We start from the raw sequence: 18,810 nt of genomic DNA, 5'->3' as shown, positions 1-18,810 counted from the left end.
GCTCATGCCTATAATTTTAGCACTTTAGAAGGCTGAGACAGGCAGATCACTTGAGGCCAGGAGTTCGAGACCAGCCTGACCAACATGGTGAAACCCCGTCTCTACTAAATCTACAAAATTAGCCAGGCGTGGTGGTGCACGCCTGTAATATCAGCTACTTGGGAAGCTGGGGCAAGAGAATAACTTGAAGCCAGGAGGTGGAGGCTGCAGTGAGCCGAGATCGCACCACTGCACTCCAGCCTGGACAACAAGAGCAAAACTCCATCTCAAATAAATAAATAAATAAATAAAAATACAAAAATTAGCCGGGCATGGTGGCGTGTGCCTGTAGTGCCAGCTACTTGGGAGGCTGAGGTAGGAGAATCACTTGAACCTGGAAGGCGGAGGTTGCAGTGAGCTGAGATGGCACCACTGCACTCCAACCTGGGCGACAGAGTGAGACTGTCTCAAAAAAATAAAATAAAAAATAAATAAAAGTTATACTATCATTTTTTTCTGGAAATCGTAAGAATCTATAGCAATTCTGTCTGTCCAAGGCAGTTCAGAGCCACAGGCATGCTGCCTATGCCCCGCCCCCGCCCGGCAGACGTTTCTCAGCAGTCGCAGCAGGACTTAGCATCTCTGGCTCATCTCTTTCCGAGGGCTCCAGGTGAGCTCTTAGAGGGTCTTTCAGTCTCCTGGGCCTGTGAAAATATTCCCTTATATACAAATCATGGCATGATGTCATTTGCACGTGGAGATGTGGGATGCAGAATATCTGCCTACCTCCAAACCAGAGCTGTTGGACGTGGGGAAGGCTTTTGTTGAAGGTGGCCCCTTGTCAGCAAGGCCCTTATGCTACTCAACAAGCATATATGTGACAAGTGCCCATTCTGGGTCTGTGCCACCAAGAGAGGGTGGGAGGGGGGCAGGTGTGGAGGGGCGGCACAGGAACAGGGCATTCGTCTCAGAATACTGCTGTCTGGCAGGAAAGTAGAAACGAAGCCAATAGTATTAAGCCAGGGTGGCTGGTGTCATATAAAAATGCAGGGCAGGAGCCCCTTATCCTGAGCAGGGGAGCCAGGGAGGCACATGTCCTGGAAGGCGGGGAGTTTTCCAGGGGAGGAGAAAGGCTGCCTTTCTGAGACAGTCAACAAATGTGCAGACCACAAATGTGGATGAGCACACTGTGGTCATGGCCCAGGAGGCCACGTGCACCATGCGCGCGCAATTCTAGGGGGCGCTGGATCATCACGCAGGGCTAACTGGCCCAGTATGCTGTCAGCATGTAGACATAATCTCACTTCTGAATTTAATTAAATGCGTGAGTTGCCTCACAGAGTTCATAAGTATATTCTGTGAACAAGTGAGATAATACATAAAAAGTCTTTTTTTATTTTTTATTTATTTTTTTTTTGAGACAGAGTTTCCCTCTTGTTGCCCAGGCTGGAGTGCAATGGCGTGATCTCGCTCACCACAAGCTCCACCTCCCAGGTTAAAGCGCTTCTCCTGCCTCACCCTCCCGAGGAGCTGGATTACAAGCATGAGCCACCACATCTGGCTAATTTTGTATTTTTAGTAGGGATGGGGTTTCTCCATGTTGGCCAGGCTGGTCTCAAACTCCTGACTTCAGGTGATTCACCCACCTCAGCCTCCCAAAGTGCTGGGATTACAGGCATGAGCCACCACACCTGGCCTCCCAAAGTGCTGGGATTACAGGCATGCGCCACCACACCTGGCTAATTTTGTATTTTTAGTAGAGACAGGGTTTCTCCATGTTGGCCAGGCTGGTCTCAAACTCCTGACCTCAGGTGATTCACCCACCTTGGCCTCCCAAAGTGCTGGGATTACAGGCATGAGGCACCGCATCCAGCCATAAAAAGTAGTCTTTTAGTTCCTTTAGTGAAAAGTAAATTCAAATGTTACTTTAGCATTTACATTATAGGTGTTAGTTATCTATTGCTGTGTAACAAATAGCTCCAAAACATAGTGGCTTTAGAAAACAATCATTTGGGCCGGGTGCAGTAGCTCATGCCTGTAATCCCAGCACTTTGGGGGCCGAGGCGAGTGGATCGCCTGAGGTCAGGAGTTCAAGACCAGCCTGACCAACATGGTGAAACCCTGTCTCTACTAAAAATACAAAATTAGGCTGAGCACAGTGGCTAACGCCTATAATCCCAGTACTTTGGGAGGCTGAGGCAGGTGGATAACCTGAGGTCAGGAGTTTGAGAGCAGCCTGACCAACATGGAGAAACCCCATCTCTACTAAAAATACAAAATTAGCCGGGCGTGGTGGCGCATGCCTGTAAGCCCAGCTACTCAGGAGGCTGAGGCAGGAGAATCCCTTGAACCCAGGAGGCGGAGGTTGCGGTGAGCAAAGATCACACCATTGCACTCCAGTCTGGGCAACAGGAGCAAAATTCCATCTCAAAAAAAAAAAAAAAAAAATTAGCCGGGCATGGTGGCTCATGCCTGTGATCCCAACTACTCGGGAGGCCGAGGCAGGAGAATCGCTTGAACCTGGGAGGCGGAGGTTGCAGCGAGCTGAGATCTTGCCAATGACACTCCAGCCTGGGAAACAAGAGCGAAACACTGTCTCAAACAACAACAACAATGACAACAAAAACCAATCATTTATTATCTCCCATAGTTTCCTTGGGTTGTGAATTTGGGTGGCTCTGGCTTACCATCTTTCATGAATTGTAGCCCAGTGTCAGCTGGGACTCTAGCGATCTGAAAGCTCAACTAGGGCTAGAGGATTCATTCCAAGGTTGGCCCTCTCAAGTGGATGGCAAGTTGGCGCTGGCAGTTGGCTGGGAGCCTCAGCTTCTCTCCCTGTGGGCCTCTTCTCAGGGCTGCTTGAGTACCCTCTCAATATGGTGACCAGCTTCCCCCCAGAGCAAGTGATCCTAAAGACCAAGGCGGAAGCGGCAATGCCTTTTATAACCTGGCCCTGCACACACCATCACTTCTACCATCTTTACTGGTCATTTCGGGCCATCCTGATTCAGCATGGGAGGAGACCACACAAGGCCTGAGGGACACCCGGGGGCTGGCTCACCCTGCACTCATACCAAGCTCACCCTGGCTGCCCTTTATTCCAGCTCTCTGCATTTCGTACTCTCCTGTTTTCTGCACTTGGTGAAGAGAAGAAGATGATGGTGAACAACTATCGCCCACTTCAACCCCTGATGAACTGGAAGGTCTGGGCGTCCTTCCAGGCCACTAATGAGGGCACAAGATCCTAGAGACATTAGGTCCACATGAATAGCAGAACTGACTTTGAAGGAAGGAAGCGTTGTTTCCCAAGTTTCACAATGTGATTGTACGTGACTTCTGAAATTAAAAAGAGAGAATGAGGTTATTGTTTTAGTCAAAGTACTTTTCAGCTGCAAGTGAAAGAAAGATGTGTAAGTACCGTGGGGAACATAACGCTGGGATGGAGGGGTGTGCCATGGCACCCAACGCAAGTGCAGGGTGCTTAGTTTCACTGTAACAAAGTACCACAAACTTGGTGGCTTAAAACAATGGAGACTGATTCTCTTACGGTTCAGTGAGCCAGAAGCCTGACACCAAGGTGTCCGCACGGCTGCTTCCTTCTGAGGCTCTAGGGGAGGATCCTTTTCCGTGCCTTTCCAGCTTCAGCTTCCTCCTTGTAAAAACTCCTGGCCGGGTGCATTGCCTCACGCCTTTAATCCCAGCACTTTGGGAGGCCGAGGTGGGTGGATCACGAGGTCAGGAGATCGAGACCATCCTGGCCAACATGGTGAAACCCTGTCTCTATAAAAAACACAAACATTAGCTGGGTGCGTGTCTGTAATCCCAGCTACTTGGGAGGCTGAGGCAGGAGAATTGCTTGAACCCGGGAGGCAGAGGTTGCAGTGAGGCAAGATTGCACTATTGCACTCCAGCCTGGGCAACAAGAGCAAAACTCCGTCTCAAAATAAAAAGGAATTCTTGTGAGGCCAGGCACAGTGGTTCACGCCTGTAATCCCAGCACTTTGGGAGGCCGAGGCAGGTGGATCACTTGAGGTCAGAAGTTTGAGACCAGCCTGGCCAACATGGTGAAACCCCGTCTCTACCAAAAATACAACCAAAAGTAATCTGGCAGGATAAAACCAGAAAACATACACAATTTGATGTCAAGACCTATTTCAAAAGCTATAGTAGGCCAGGCACAGTGGCTCATGCCTGTAATCCCAGCACTTTGGGAGGCCGAGGTGGGAAGATCACCTGAGGTCAGGAGTTCGACACCAGCCTGGCCAACATGGCGAAACCCTGTCTCTGCTAAAAATACAAAAATTAGCTAGGTGCGGTGGCTCATGCCTGTAATCCCAGCTACTTAGGAGACTGAGGCAGGAGAATCGCTTGAATCCGGGAGGCAGAACTTGCAGTGAGCTGAGATCACGCCACTGCACTCCAGCCTGGGTGACAGAGCGAGACTCCATCTAAAATAAATAAATAAATAAAAATAAAAAGCTATATTAATTAAGATAATGTGGTACCTGTCAGAGAAGGACAAATCAACCAATGAAAAAGAATAGCATGTCTAGAAGGTTCCACACATTTGTGATCCCTGAGTCATGCTGTAGGGAATGGATGGGCTTTTCTGTGAATAGTTTTGGATCATTTGGATACTTATCTATCTACGTATTGATTGATCGATCAATTCATCTGTCGATCCACAGGGTCTCACTATGTTGCCCAGGTTGGTCCTGAACCCCTGAGCTCCAATAGTTCTCCTGCTTTGACCTCCCAAAGTGCTGGGATTACAGGCATGAGCCACCCCACCGAGCCAACGGGATATCCAAATGGGGAACCATGAATCTTTTTTCTCACCATACCTCACACCCCTACCTCACAGCACACACAAAAATTAATTCCTGACAGACTATAGATCTAAATAGGAAAGGTAAAACAATAAAGCTCCTAAAAAATAACATAGGAGCCAGGCGCTGTGGCTCACACCTGTAAATCCAGCACTTTGGGAGGCCAAGTTCCAGACTAGCCTGACCAACATGGAGAAACCCCATCTCTACTAAAAATACAAAATTAGCCGAGCTTGGTGGTGCATGCCTGTAATCCCAGCTACTCGGGAGGCTGAGGCAGGAGAATTGCTTGAACTCGCGAGGCAGAGGTTGTAGTGAGCCGAGATCGCGCCATTGCATTCCGGCCTGGGAAACAAGAGCGAAACTTTGTCTCAAAAAAAAAAAAAAAAAAAAAAAAAGACTTGATCCAGAACTCAATGTTGGGTCTGAGTGTGGCTTTTCTGTCTCTCTTTTGTGATGTTGTGTCTCTCTTGGCAAGCTCATTCTTTTGGGGGAAAGAGAGCTACCACTCGTGCCAGGATGGTTTCCATTAATTCATGTAACATTTATTGAGTGCCAATTACGTGGCAGGCTCTATTCTAGACTCTGGGGACAGAGCCTAGACTGTTTCAGGTCTGAAGAGCCTTTGCCTCGGAGCTCACGTTCTGACGGAAGGAGGTAGACCACGATGCATCAACACAGAAAGTCTGGGGTGGTAAGTCACAGGGAGAGGACATGGCTGGGTGGGGAGGTCTCTTCTACAGGGGCCATTTGGGCAGAGACCAAAGGAGGAGTGAACCACATGGCTACCCGAGGGCAGAGAATTCCAGGCAGAGGCTGGAGGCAGGAGCGCCCTTCTGGTGTTCAAGGTGCAGCCCGAGGGTGAGGGCAGCCAAGTGCAGGGGTGAGGAGAGAGGCATGGGAGGCAAGGGTGGGTACTGGGGCCCCATAGGCTGGGTGGAGACTTTGGAGCTGCTGCTGGGTTCTGAGCAAAGGGCATTTTCGAGTGGAAAGGCTCAGTTTGGCTGTGCTGCCAAAGAGTTTTCCAAAGTGGTCGTTCCTGTCCTTGCCAGCAGGTCATTGTGTGCTTTCTGGAGGGTGTGCCCAGGTGTCTCCTGTGGATTTAATTTGCACTTCCCTAATGATTCATGATGTGGAGCACTTTGTGCAGATTCATTGGCCATCTGCATATCCTCTTTCACCAGATACCTACTTGAGCCATTTGCCCATTTTTCTCTTGGGCTGTCTGTGGTTTTCTTAGTGATTTTTAGGAGTTCTTTATATATTCCAATTATAAGGCCTTTGTCCATTTTACAAATCTCTTCTCCCACTCTGGGGCTGCCTTTCACCCTCTTTTTTTTGTTTGTTTTTTGTTTTGTTTTGTTTTTGAGATGGAGTCTTGCTTTGTCACCCAGGCTGGAGTGCAGTGGCGTGATCTCAGCTCACTGCAGTCTCAACCTTCCCCAGCTCAGGTGATCCTTCTACCTCAGCCTCCCCAGCAGCTGGGACTACAGGTGCACCACCACCACGCTGGGCTAGTTTTTGTATTTTTTGTAGAGACGGGGTCTCCCTATGTTGCCCAGGCTGGTCTTGAACTCCTGGGCTCAAGAGATTTTCCCACCTTGGTCTCCCAAAGGGCTGGCATTACAGGCGTGAGCCACCGCGCCCAGCCTCCAAGTCATCTTTGACACGCAGAGCACGCCTGAGAGCAGCAACAAGACTAACGTTGGGGCCAAAGCTAAGAAGTGGGGCGGAGCCTCCCTGGTGGCCAGTCGTCAGCCCAGTGCCTGAAATGCATGCAAAGTCTATTTTTATTTTGCGTAGTTGAACCTAAGCAAAAAATCTGGCCCTACAATCTCTAACCTTGCTCCTAACTGGCACCTACCCTATTGCACAAGAAGCTATCTAGGGGAGGACTCAGTGAGCACTCGGTGAGTTTGTCCAGCCGTGGTGGTACTGTCTCCTTCCCTCTGCAGGCACAGCGGGAAGAATAGGGCGGATGGAGGGCTCTCTGCACCTTCCAGAGCCAGCAGCGTGGACGGCAGATTACAAGTTAGTATGTGTGCGACCTCCGCACTCCCCTGCCGGTGGCTGCCTGGGCTGCTGAGATTTCGCTTGGTTTTATCACTGCAGAGGAATGCCCGCCATACCGGGGGGCGAGCAAGGTCCAGAATGACAAGCCGTGGCATTCCTCAGCCGCCCCCTCCCCGGGGTGGGGCCTGGACATTCCTGGCTGCAGCTAGAGGTCCCAGCACGACAAGGATTCTGACCCCCCCTCCACCACGGCTATTGTTCAGAATTCTGTGGATTCCAGAGGCATCTTACCAGCAGACTGTCTTGCTGTGAACACCCAGCTCTGCAACCGGTGTTTGCGTGTTTGCCCTGGGAGGCTGAACGCTCACCCAGAACAAAGGCCTCCCCACATGCCTGCTGTGAGCTTCCAAGGACTCGTTAGGACACACGCCAAGGAACCCCGGGTGGGGGTGATACCGAGGAGCTTCCTCCCTGACCCACACACACCCTTTGAACAGGTCTTTGGCTGCTCACCAGTCTGGTCAATCTCGGGGCAGTATTTATATTCCTTCCCGTTTCCAGGCCTAGGAGCCTTGGCATCCTGCTCTCGCCTCTAACTGAAATTACCTCTCAACCCTTTTTAGCTAAGATGCCTCTCGCATTCCCCAGGAATAACAAGCTTTAAAGCCCCTTCACACTGAAGCCTGCCTTTGAATTCCCCAGCTAGATTTGGGGGTAGGGGTCTTATGGCTCCCGGTGAACCCCCGGTTCTGTTGATTAAATTGAGCTCAGGCAGATTGCTGGCTTCCCAAAGCCAGTGTTATTACTGCTTCTCAAAGCTACGGGCACCGGATCGCCATCTTTGGCAAGATTCTTTTGGGATACAATGGGAATTACTGGGTGGCCTCGGTTCGGTTCTTCCCTCGTCTCAGTTCGCGGCTCACCAGCCACATTGATGCAGCCCCCAGGCTGGAAGGAGGCTGCAGGAGCTTCCCCTCAGGTCATCCTCTCATCCCTCCCCCGTGCCCCAGGAGCTGGTTGTGGGGGCGGTTCCATCCCCTCGGCCCATCCGGGACAGGAGCCTAGGTTCCCTTCGGGGGGTACCCCAAACCCCATCCTTGGCCTCAGGCCAGCCCTGGTACACTGCCCGCTCCCAGGCTTGACGAGAGGCTGCGGGCCAGTGGGTGAAGGGGCTCGCCCTGACTGCCAGGCCCCGCCCAGGCGCACCCGGGAGGACGGGCTGGGATGACGCGGGCGCCGGGGGGGTAGGTCGCGAGGCCGGGGTCTCCATGGCGCAGGAGGACGGGGGCCTTCGAGGACCACGCGGGCCTGGGAATCGCCTGCCAGGCTAGGCTGGAGGACGCACGTGCTCTGAGCTGTGTCGAAGGGGCGGGGCTGAGAGCCGCGGCCGGGCCACGGGACGGGGAGGAGCCGCGGACGGTGGGCGGGGCCAGCGGGCCGGGGCCTAAAAGGCGGCGCGGGCGGGGTTCCTGACGCAGCTGCGGGCGGCTAGCGGCGCGCACAATCCTCGCTCGGCTGCGGCTCCCGGGTATCCCAGGCCCGGCCGGTAAGCAGAGCATGGCGGGTGCGGGCCCGAAGCGGCGCGCGCTAGCGGCCCCGGTGGCCGAGGAGAAGGAAGAGGCGCGGGAGAAGATAATGGCCGCCAAGCGGGCGGACGGCGCGGCGCCGGCAGGCGAGGGCGAGGGCGTGACCCTGCAGCGGAACATCACGCTACTCAACGGCGTGGCCATCATTGTGGGCGCCATCATCGGCTCGGGCATCTTCGTGACGCCCACGGGCGTGCTCAAGGAGGCAGGCTCGCCGGGGCTGGCGCCGGTGGTGTGGGCCGCGTGTGGCGTCTTCTCCATCGTGGGCGCGCTCTGCTACGCGGAGCTGGGCACCACCATCTCCAAATCGGGCGGCGACTACGCCTACATGCTGGACGTCTACGGCTCGCTGCCCGCCTTCCTCAAGCTCTGGATCGAGCTGCTCGTCATCCGGCCTTCATCGCAGTACATCGTGGCCCTGGTCTTCGCCACCTACCTGCTCAAGCCGCTCTTCCCCACCTGCCCGGTGCCCGAGGAGGCAGCCAAGCTCGTGGCCTGCCACTGCGTGCGTGAGTACGGGGCGCGGGCCGGGGGTTGGGAGGTCGTAGTCCCTGGGTCCCTGCATCCTTGCGTCACTACGCCCCTGGCTCCCACATCTCTACATTTTTGCGTTCCTGGACCGTCCCGGCAATTCTAGGCTAAGGTCATTGGTCCCAGAAACCACGTGCGTTTCTTTCATTCATTCTTTTACACTTCTCCCCACGGGCTGGGAATATCTTCAGTGACGGGACAGCAGGGTCCCTGCCCTGCCCTTCGGTGGGCATTTCATTCCCCCACTTAAGCGGTTCAGGCAAGTGCCAGCCTCCCGTTGGCCCCGCTGAGCAATACTCCCAGCCTCTTGCGTGGCACCCACGTGGAGTAACTGAGCAACCGGTTTATTGTTAAAGCTCCGATTGCTGACTGGTTGGTGAAAAGGAAATTGCAGTTAAAAAGAAAATTATTCATTTCTGCTCTCCACACCAGCTCGTCAGGAATCAGTGACACGGGCTGACTCATAAGAAAACAGTAGTATTAAAATCGTGTGCGGGTAGTGACTGGTGCTGGTTTAGGCTAAGGGATCCCCCCCTGAGGGTTGCCCAGTAGTGAGAGAGCGGAGCTTGGCTGCAGATTCAGTCTGTGTTGCAGTGAATGGACGTGCGGGTCCCAGGTTACTCTGGGAAACAGCCATGGGGCTCCTGTTTTGGTGGGCATGGTGCTGGTGTGTTCTTCACCAGGCCAGAGAGAACTGCTTTTCAAAATAGTTTTCTTTTCTTTCTTTTTTTTTTTTTGAGATGGAGTCTTGCTCTGTCGCCCTGGCTGGAGTGCAGTGGCGCGATCTCGGCTCACTGCAAGCCCCGCCTCCCGGGTTCACGCCATTCTCCTGCCTCAGCCTTCCGAGTAGCTGGGACTACAGGCGCCCGCCACTACGCCCGGCTAATTTTTTTTGTATTTTTAGTAGAGACGGGGTTTCACCGTGTTAGCCAGGATGGTCTCGATCTGCTGACCTTGTGATCCGCCCGCCTCGGCCTCCCAAAGTGCTGGGATTACAGGCGTGAGCCGCCGTGCCCGGCCTCAAAATAGTTTTCTTGTGGGATTTCAGGGGGAAAATCACTTGTACCAGATACCACATGATTTGGTTGGGTGGCGTGGGAAGGCGGGTCTTGACAATTCTCAGGTTCATCCCATGGCAAGGATCGGCCTGGATCTCAGTAGTGTGTGTACACATTCAAGGTGGGAAGGGTTAATTTATAGTTGGGGTCTTGAGCCATGAAATCAGGGGAGTGGCTTCTGACTGGCAGGACCTGTTGGCGCTGTTTTCTGCCACACCGTACTTTGGGGAGAAGGGGGAGGGGGAGGCATTTCTTCATAAATGTGAGAATGCCCCGAGGGCAAGACTCAGCAGGGCTCTGTGTGGTTTCTCTGAGGCTCTGAGCAGAGCAGCCGCACCACCATGCAGGTCAAAGCCGGGAAAAATCGTAGTAGGACAGGAGTGGGGAGAGCCTGTGGCTTCCAGCTGGGCGTTGGACATGTGAATGTAGGGGATGACTCTGATTTCTTTTTTTTGTCATTAGAATTTCACTGGTTCAGTCTCCCTCCCGCCTAGGTACATGTCCGCCTGGTATGTAATGACATGGATAATAGCTTATGCAGCCTGCACTCTTACCTTTAAAAAATGAATCCCTGTTGGCTGGGTGTGATGGCCCACGCCTATAATCCCAGCACTATGGGAGGCCAAGACGGGCAGATCTACCAAGGTCAGGAGTCCGAGACCAGCCTGACCAACATGGTGAAACCCCATCTCTACTAAAAATACAAAAATTAGCTGAGCATAGTGGCTCACGCCTGTAATCCCAGCTACTTATGAGTCTGAGGCATGCTCCGGGACGTGGAGGTTGCAGTGAGTTGAGATCCTGCCACTGCACTCCAGCCTGGGTGACAGAGCAAGCCTGTCTCAAAAAAAAAAAAAAAAAAAAAAAGCAGCCCCTGGGTGCTGAGTGTCTGACTTCCTGTTGGTGCCAGGAGTGAGTTGTGGGAAATGCTTCATTGGCCACCAGGAAGGAGACATAGGATGGGGCGCTGCCTAGTTTTCTCTTTCTAATAAAAATCACATCAGTCATACACGAATTCATCATCATTTAAAAATTCAAACCAGCCAGGCACTGTGGCTCATGCCTGTAATCCCAGCACTTTGGGAGGCCGAGGCAGGCGGATCACCTGAAGTCAGGAGTTCGAGACCAGCCTGGCCAACATGGGGAAACCCCATCTCTACTAAAAATACAAAAAATTAGCCAGGTGTGGTGGCAGATGCCTGTAATCCCAGCTACTCGGGAGGCTGAGGCAGGAGAATCACTAGAACCCAGGAGGTGGAGGTTGCAGTGAGCTGAGATCGCACCACTGCACTCCAGCTTGGGCAACAAGGCGAAACTCTGTCTCAAAAAAAAAAGCAAAAATCAGCTGGGCGTGACGGCGCACACCTGTAGTCCCAGCTACTCAGAGGCTGAGGCAGGAGAACTGCTTGAACTCGGGAGCCAAGATGGTGCCATTAAGCTCCTGCCTGGGTGACACATTTCTCCTCCTTTACCACCCCCCAGCCCCAGAGTTTCTGTGGCTGACAGTGTACGCTTCCAGAGCTGCTTCTGTTACAAATATATCGCTGGCCTATTTATTTAAAAGATCATAATGTACAACTTGTTCTCCACCTTTTTTTTAAGCCTAAAATGGTTTTGCCATGTTCCCAGGCAGTACGCAGAGGCTACCCTCTTTAGCTGCTAGGAAGACTTCCCTGTGTCGGCAGGAACAAGTGTGCTCACCGCCCCCACCCCCCAACCCCCCCGTAGACCCCTGTGGAGGGCATTTGGGGTTTCCCAGCTTTGTGCAAATGGGAAAAGGTTATGTGGTTTTTTGTTTTTTGTTTTTGTTTTTGTTTTGAGACAGAGTCTGTCTCTGTCGCCCAGGCTCGTTGCTCACTGCAACCTCTGCTTCCTGGTTTTAAGCAATTCTCCTGCCTCAACCTCCGGAGCTTAGATTACAGGCATGTGCCTCAGCCTCCCAATTTGCTAGGATTACAGGCATGAGCCATCGCACCCGGCGGGGTGTGGATTCTAATGTAATAGCTAATGTGCCTTCCAAAGAGGCTGTACCAAGTCACACGTTCCTGGATTTATTTTGTGGTAATAGGGCTTTAAAAAGTATTTTTATTTATTTATTTTTATTTTATTTTATGTTTGAGATGGAGTTTTGCTCTTACCCAGGCTGGAGTACAATGGCGCGATCTCGGCTCACTACAACCTCCACCTCCCGGGTTCAAGCGACTCTCCTGCCTCAGCCTCCCGAGTAGCTGGGACTACAGGTGCCCACCATGCCCAGCTAATTTTTTGTATTTTTAGCAGAGACAGGGCTTCACCATGTTGGCCAGGCTTGTCTTGAACTCCTGACCTCAGGTGATCCACCCGCCTCTGCCTCCCAAAGTGCTGGGATTACAGGCTTGAGCCACCGCACCCGGCCTAAAATAGCTTTCCAGCAGTCCTTTTGGTCCCAGTAGGTAAAGCCTCAAGGCAGGCTCTAGAGTGCCAGCCCTCTCTGACCCAGAGGTGAGGGTTAATGTTAATAGGATCCCTTTCAGCGAAAGTTAGGGCCACACTTCTCATGTCCCTAAGCCATTTGTACTTGTTTTTTTTCTCTGACCCACCTGTGTATGTGGTGAGTATGTGTGTATGTGTTGCTTTTTTTTTTTTTTGGAAAGTGATTTTCAGTAACAGAAAGGGATGTGCTCTCTGCAAGAGTGAGTCTATTCTTGCCCCTGTGTGTAAGGCAAGAAGGAGAAGTTGTGTTCTCTGAACAGGCAGACCCTGCTGAGAGAGGGAGGTGTGTTGGGGTTCAATCATTCTGGTGGGAAAGATATTAGAGATAGTTATAGAAATAGACACAAATCTTGGAAGGCCGAGAAGTTGGCATAACTTTGGTAATTAGCTCTGGCTGAAGGCGGCCTGATCCCTTTACCTTTAGTTAAACAAATAAACATAGAAATAAAAGAAAGGCAGAGTAGTTTACCTAGCTAGCTTGTTTACTCATATAATCTTAAGACCCTGGGTGCTTAAATGCTTTTTACTCGGGAAGTCCACAATGTCTGTTACACTCTAATGGTGTTGACTCAAGCTTTTGTTAATTAATCATACTGAATAAATGCGCGTCTGACTAGCTGATCAGGGCCAAGTAGCAACTGTTTACAGGACTCAGCCGGGAGCCTATAAACGGCTGGGACCCTCAGCTGCACTGGCAGAGCAGAATATCTGTGTGTCTGTACTTTATTCATCTGTCATGGGGTCACGGGTCTGTAACGGACAGACTCCCTGCAGCTGGTGCCCCCTCTAAAGGAGTGCTGTCGCAGAGGTGGGCTTGGCTGAGGCTGGTAGAACTCCAAGCTGATTCTCAGGTCATTCTGACTTCAGTTCGGAAAGGGCAGTGGATGTCCCAGGAAGGGAGACCCTGCCCTTGTAGGGGGACTTCTGACAGGTGCAGGGGGCAGCCTGGAGCCCGGACCAGTGGGCAGGATGGGCGCTCCAGGGTGTGAAGGAGAGGCTGGGCGTTTGATCTGTGGACATTGTTCCTGGAGCAGTGAAAAGCCATAGAAAGTGATTTTATTTATTTATTTATTTATTTATTTAGAGACGGAATTTCGCTCTTTTTGCCCAGGCTGGAATGCAATGGCACGATCTCGGCTCACTGCAACCTCTGCCTCCCGGGTTCAAGCGACTCTCCTGCCTCAGCCTCCCGAGTAGCTGGGATTACAGGCATGCACCACCATGCCTGGTTAATTTTGCATTTTTTAGTAGAGACAGGGTTTCTCCATGTTGGCCAGACTGGTCTCAAACTCCTGACCTCAGGTGATCCGCCCACCTCGGCCTCCCAAAGTGCTGGGATTACAGGCGTGAGCCAGTGTACCCAGCTGATTTTTTTTTTTTTTTAAATGATCACACATAAGGTTGGGTTCCAGAATTTTCTGCTTAGGAAGGGAAAGGGCACCTTTTACCCCCTTAGTCCTTGAGCCTGATCCTACAGAAGGTACAGTGGCTTTCGGGTCTGGATCCTCAGCCCTCGGGCCTCTGAGGCTGCCTTGGGAGAGGGTACGGATTTGAGAACAAGGTTCTCAGTTTTGCTGGCTGTCTTTTCAGTCGCCCAGGCACGTCCCACAGAAAGTTTCTTTTTGTGAAATAATCGTGTGAAATGGGTTGGCCTCGGTGCTTAGAACCATCCCACTGACGGTGAGTGGAAAAAATCCCTTGCTTGTCAGTCTGGTTAGGAGATGAGGTCCTTTCACGCGTGTCTTCATGTTGGTGCGCTTTTCACTGGTCATAAAGATGAGAGGAACCAGCTCCATGTGTCTCTTTCTGGATGGCCATATGGAACTTGGCATGACAGTAGGGTTGTGTGGGTTATTTATTGCTTGATGAAGACTTGGCAGCGTGTACTGGAAATTCAAGCGATGCTGGGTTTTATCAGAAGGCGCAAAGGCTGGAGTTGAGATTCTGGCTGGGCCTGGATTTGGTTTGGGCAGTTTATCTGACCTCCCTGGGCCCCAGCTGGCTCTGCATAGTGAGTAGGGTAGCCTCTACTCAAAGTCCCGGCCACAGCCGTGGACCGGCACTGGCCAAGGCGAGCTCTCAGTAAGTGGGAACTCACAGGTTCAGAAGATGCTGTGGGCCTCAGGGGCTTCCACCTCCAGGGAGGTGCTCTCAGAAGAAGGGCCTGATGGGCTCACCGCATCGTGGAGAAGATACCCCGGCTCAGTCTCAGTCAGTTCCCCAAGCGCACAGGTGTTCGGGAAGTGGCCTGCAGACAGCTCCTCCATGCCTTGAAAGCAGAAGTAGCCCCCTCCTGTTTCCCTGTCCCAGTTGGGTGAAGCATGGGAGCCTGCTGGGACAGTCCCAGGCGTGCCGTCACGCAGGGGCAGGCCGTCCATCGGTCTCGCGGGACTCTGGCTGCGGGTGGCTGAGGACACCTGGCCTCATGGGAGACGGTGCCAGGGTCCCTGGAGTGAGGTGGGTCTCCTCCCCATGGCTGTCACTCCTCGGCAGATTGGTGTGGGCGGGTGTGCGTTTAGGAACCTGTGAGCTGAGACATTGTCCAGCTAGCATCAGGCCAAAAGCAACCAAGGCTTTGAGAAATCCACCTGGCCCCGCCGAGCCTGTTTCTGGCTGTGGAATGGGATTTGCCCCAGCGCAAGGTGTCTGGGAATCGCAGGCCTCCGCGTGTGAAGGTGCCAGTTGCACGGGCTGTGACCGTCCCTCCACATGCTTGTATCTCCTGCTCACTGTGCACGTTGAGCAGCCCTCAGCCTCACTGTCTTCTCCTTTGGCAAAAAGAAGGAAGGAGCAAGGGAACAAAGAGAGGGAGGGAAGAGCCAGAGACAGGAGCCAGGGTTTCCTTTAGTCTGGAGCTCTGGGTGTGAGATGATGTCACCCACCCACACTCGGCACAGGCCCAGGGTCGGGGGGCTGTGGGTGGAAGTAGGAATCGCCACAACTGTCTCTGAGCCCCTCCCTAAAGGGTGAAGGGTGTAAGGGGTGGGTTTTGATGGCTGTGGGCTTAGCTGTGGTCAGTGGACTCAAAGGCCAGTTGGCCAGTTAGCAGTGACCAGAGAGCAGAGGGGGCCTGTGTGTGTTTTGCCCCAGGGTCTTCAGGCTGCCTGGCTGCCTCTATCCGCCCCCCTGGGGTGTCCAGCACCCCCCTGGGGTATCCAGCACCTGTAACCTGTAGCCCCGCTTCTCAGTCCAGGCCTGTTCCAGGGCCCCCCCGGGGTATCAAGCACCTGTAGCCTGTAGCCCCACTTCTCAGTCCAGGCCTGTGTAAAACCTGGCCCCGGGTTGGGTTTTGGGATCCCTGCACCCCTCCATCCCCAACCCCGCACAGCTGGGACCCTGGCTCAGCTAGCAAAGGTTCTGCGTGTTTAAGGAGCTGGGTGGGCCCCAGAGCTCAAGCCGTGGGCTCATTGCAGGCGGCAGCCAGTGATTAGTGCTGAAATCCGACTTTCCCAGCCAGACATGAAAGTGCTGCCGGCGCCTGGGCAGGTCACGCTGCATCACGGGATTCGGGGCAAGGCCGTAGGGGGAGTTCACAGAAGCACATGACCTGAGCCACACAGGAGAGCCTAACGGGCACTTCTGACCCTTTTTTCTTGGGTCACAGACCTCTTTCATAATCCAGCAGAATGTGCAGAATCTTGTCCAGGAATGTGTACCAGCCGCCTTCACACAGAAGGCTGGGCTGCGCAGACCCCCGAGGGCCCAGGCCAGGGTGAGAGCCACCCCCTGGAGAGGGGTGTCCAAGGTAGGGCACATGCTTGCACCACCTCTTGGCACCTCTTGGCCACCACTTTCCACTCCAGCCTTTGAAGCCAGTGATAATCCCCAATTTACAGCTGGGGAAACTGAGGCAGGAGCGAGCCAGGAGCCAGGGGCCACAGTGCCCACCTCTACACTGAGGCCACCGTTTGTCATCAGGCATAGGGGAGCACACAGCCACGCCTGGGGAGTCTGGTGGGTGCCAGGGGTCTGGGGAGGTGTCAGCAAGACTGGGTGGCCCAGTCGGCCCAGGTAAGGACACAGGTGGGTCAGAGGCTCATCTGTGTTCCCCAGCAACCCCTAGGGGCCCTTCGCACTCCTCCACCCTTCTCCATCCTTCCCAGACTCACATCCAGGTATCCTGGACAGCCACAGGGTTCTGCCCCCCAGTAGGCCTGGCCCTCCCTGGAGCATCACCTGGATGGCTGGCCATGGGCAGGCCTTGCCTGGCCCATCTACAGGGACAGGGCATGTGTATGCACGCAGATTGGTACTGTGTGCCCGCGTGCTCCCCAGAGGCCCTGTGGCAGCACCCCCTTCCTGCCGCTGCCCTTTTCCAACAGGAGGGCCCCCCCTTAGCGCCTCCTTCCCTGATTGTGGCCAAATCCTGAACTCTCCCTCTGGAAGGCGGACCCTCCGGGGTGGCCACAGCACCTGCCCTCCAGGAGCGTGGGAGGCGTCTCTTTGTCTGCATCCCTGGCCGTCAGACCGCCCCAGGTGGGGACCATTCTCTGGCATTGCCCCCCCTCCCCTGCCCTAGGATTTGCCCACTATGTGAGGAATGAGCACCAACCTCCTATTCTGGGCCTTGGAGCGTGACGCCCGCAAACTCAATCCCTGCTGAGTCATCCTGACCTCGGGGTGGGCCAGCATCTGTCACTGCTGAGACACTATATGTGTGAGCTGCTTGTTAACGAGAAAGCCAGAGTCTGTAAAATATTTGAAGAGATTTATCCGGAGTCAAACGTGAGGACCAAGGCCTGGAGGCCCAGAGGACATGTGCCCCAGGGGGTGGGCCACAGCTGGAGTTCATACCTTGTACAAGGACAGAAGTTACAGGCAGACATCAGTCAGTATGAAAGGTATTTGTTGGTTCTGCCAAGAAAGGCGGGACAACTCCAAGGCGGGATGGGCTTCCTGGTCACAAGTGGGTTCAAAGATTTCTTTTTTCTATATATATATATACACACACACACACACATATACACATATATACACACACATATATATACACATATATATACACACATATATATACACATATATATACACACATATATACATATATATATATTTTTTGAGATGCTTTTGTTACTCAGGCTGGAGTGCAGTGGCATGATCTCAGTTCACTGCAACCTCCGCCTCCTGGGTTCAAGTGATTCTCCTGCCTTAGCTTCCTGAGTAGCTGGGACTACAGGCATGCACCACCATGCCCAGCTAATTTTGTGTTTTTAGTAGAGACGGGGGTTTCACCATGTTGGTCAGGCTGGTTTTGAACTCCTGATCTCAGGTGATCCACCCACCTTGGCTTCCCAAAATGCTGGGATTACAGGCATGAGCCACCGTGCCTGGCAAAAGATTTTCTGATTCACAATTGGTTGAAAGAGTTATTAGCTAAAGACCTGGAATCAATAGAAAGGAGTATGTGGGTAAGACAGGAGGTTGTGGAGACCAATATTGTGTTTTGTTTTGTTTTGGTCACCCAGGCTGGAGTGCAGTGGCATGATCTCGGCTCACTGCAACCGGGTTCAAGTGATTCTCCTGCCTCAGCCTCCCAAGTAGCTGGGATTGCAGGTGCCTGCCGCCACCATGCCTGGCTAATTTTGTATTTTTAGTAGAGATGGGGTTTCTCCATGTTGGTCGGGCTGGTCTCGAACTCCTGACCTCGTGATCTGCCCACCTCAGCCTCCCAAAGTGCTGGGATTACAGGCATGAGCCACTGAGCCAGGCCAAGATCTGTGTTTGAATGTTAGTGCTGGTCAGCTGTACCTGAATTCCAGAGGGAGGGGGTATAACAAGGCCTGTGTGACCTTCTTCCCATCATGACCTGAGCTCGTTTTTCAGGTTAACTTTGGAATATCCCTTTGGCCAATAGGAGGGGTCCCTTCAGTCACTTAGGGGGCTTAGAATTTTATTTTTGGTGTACGTGCTCAAACTGCAGCTGCTACAAAACCAAGGCCACGGTGACCCCGGGGCCAGTCCAGCTTTGTCCCTGTGCTCTCGAGCTGCTGGAGGCCAATGCAGGATTCTGCCCACGGCTCACATGTGTGGCTTCAGAGCCTGAGGGTTCTTGGGGCTGTGTCTTCACCTGGTACCGTGTAGGGGCCCTGTGAGCTGAGTCAACTGGAAGAGCCCAGAGCCTCTGCAGAAGGCCTGAGCAGGGCCCGGGCACTGTCCCTGGAGCTCTGAGTCCCTCAAGCTGTGTGGCCTGGAGCCAGGCGCTTGACTTCTCTGGTCGTTTGCTTCAGAGCTGGGAGCCTGGGGTGGCGTAGGTCTTTGGCAGGGGTCAGGTAGGGGAGGGGCCAGCCAGGAATCAAACATCCCTGACAGGTGAGGAGGGCAGGGCAGGAGCCCCTAGAGCAC

The 18,810-nt window shown here is 53.2% G+C and overlaps 1 protein-coding gene and 1 pseudogene across 8 annotated transcripts in view; both read left to right on the top strand.

Moving 5' to 3' along the window:
- The window catches only part of LOC129137289 (carbonic anhydrase 5A, mitochondrial-like), a 31,741-nt pseudogene extending 28,043 nt beyond the window's left edge, over positions 1–3,698 (top strand).
- A 3,906-nt stretch (positions 3,699–7,604) lies between these two features.
- Positions 7,605–18,810, top strand: part of LOC107973273 (putative L-type amino acid transporter 1-like protein MLAS) — a 68,946-nt gene continuing 57,740 nt past the window's right edge. For 7 of the 8 annotated variants that reach the window (XM_063797088.1, XM_024349477.3, XM_063797087.1 and 4 more), the window contains exon 1: positions 7,605–8,916. In XM_063797088.1, coding sequence (XP_063653158.1) covers positions 8,379–8,916 — 538 coding nt within the window. In that variant the 5' untranslated portion in view covers positions 7,605–8,378. Of the gene's footprint in view, positions 8,917–11,300; positions 17,310–18,810 lie in introns of those variants that run through there. The other variant, XR_010152342.1, reaches the window with a different exon arrangement.

Source organism: Pan troglodytes, chromosome 18, assembly GCF_028858775.2.
Source record: "Pan troglodytes isolate AG18354 chromosome 18, NHGRI_mPanTro3-v2.0_pri, whole genome shotgun sequence".
Classification (NCBI taxonomy): domain Eukaryota; kingdom Metazoa; phylum Chordata; class Mammalia; order Primates; family Hominidae; genus Pan; species Pan troglodytes.
The sequence above is the reverse complement of the archived record's forward strand: the minus strand, read 5'-3'. Positions and strand labels throughout refer to the sequence as shown.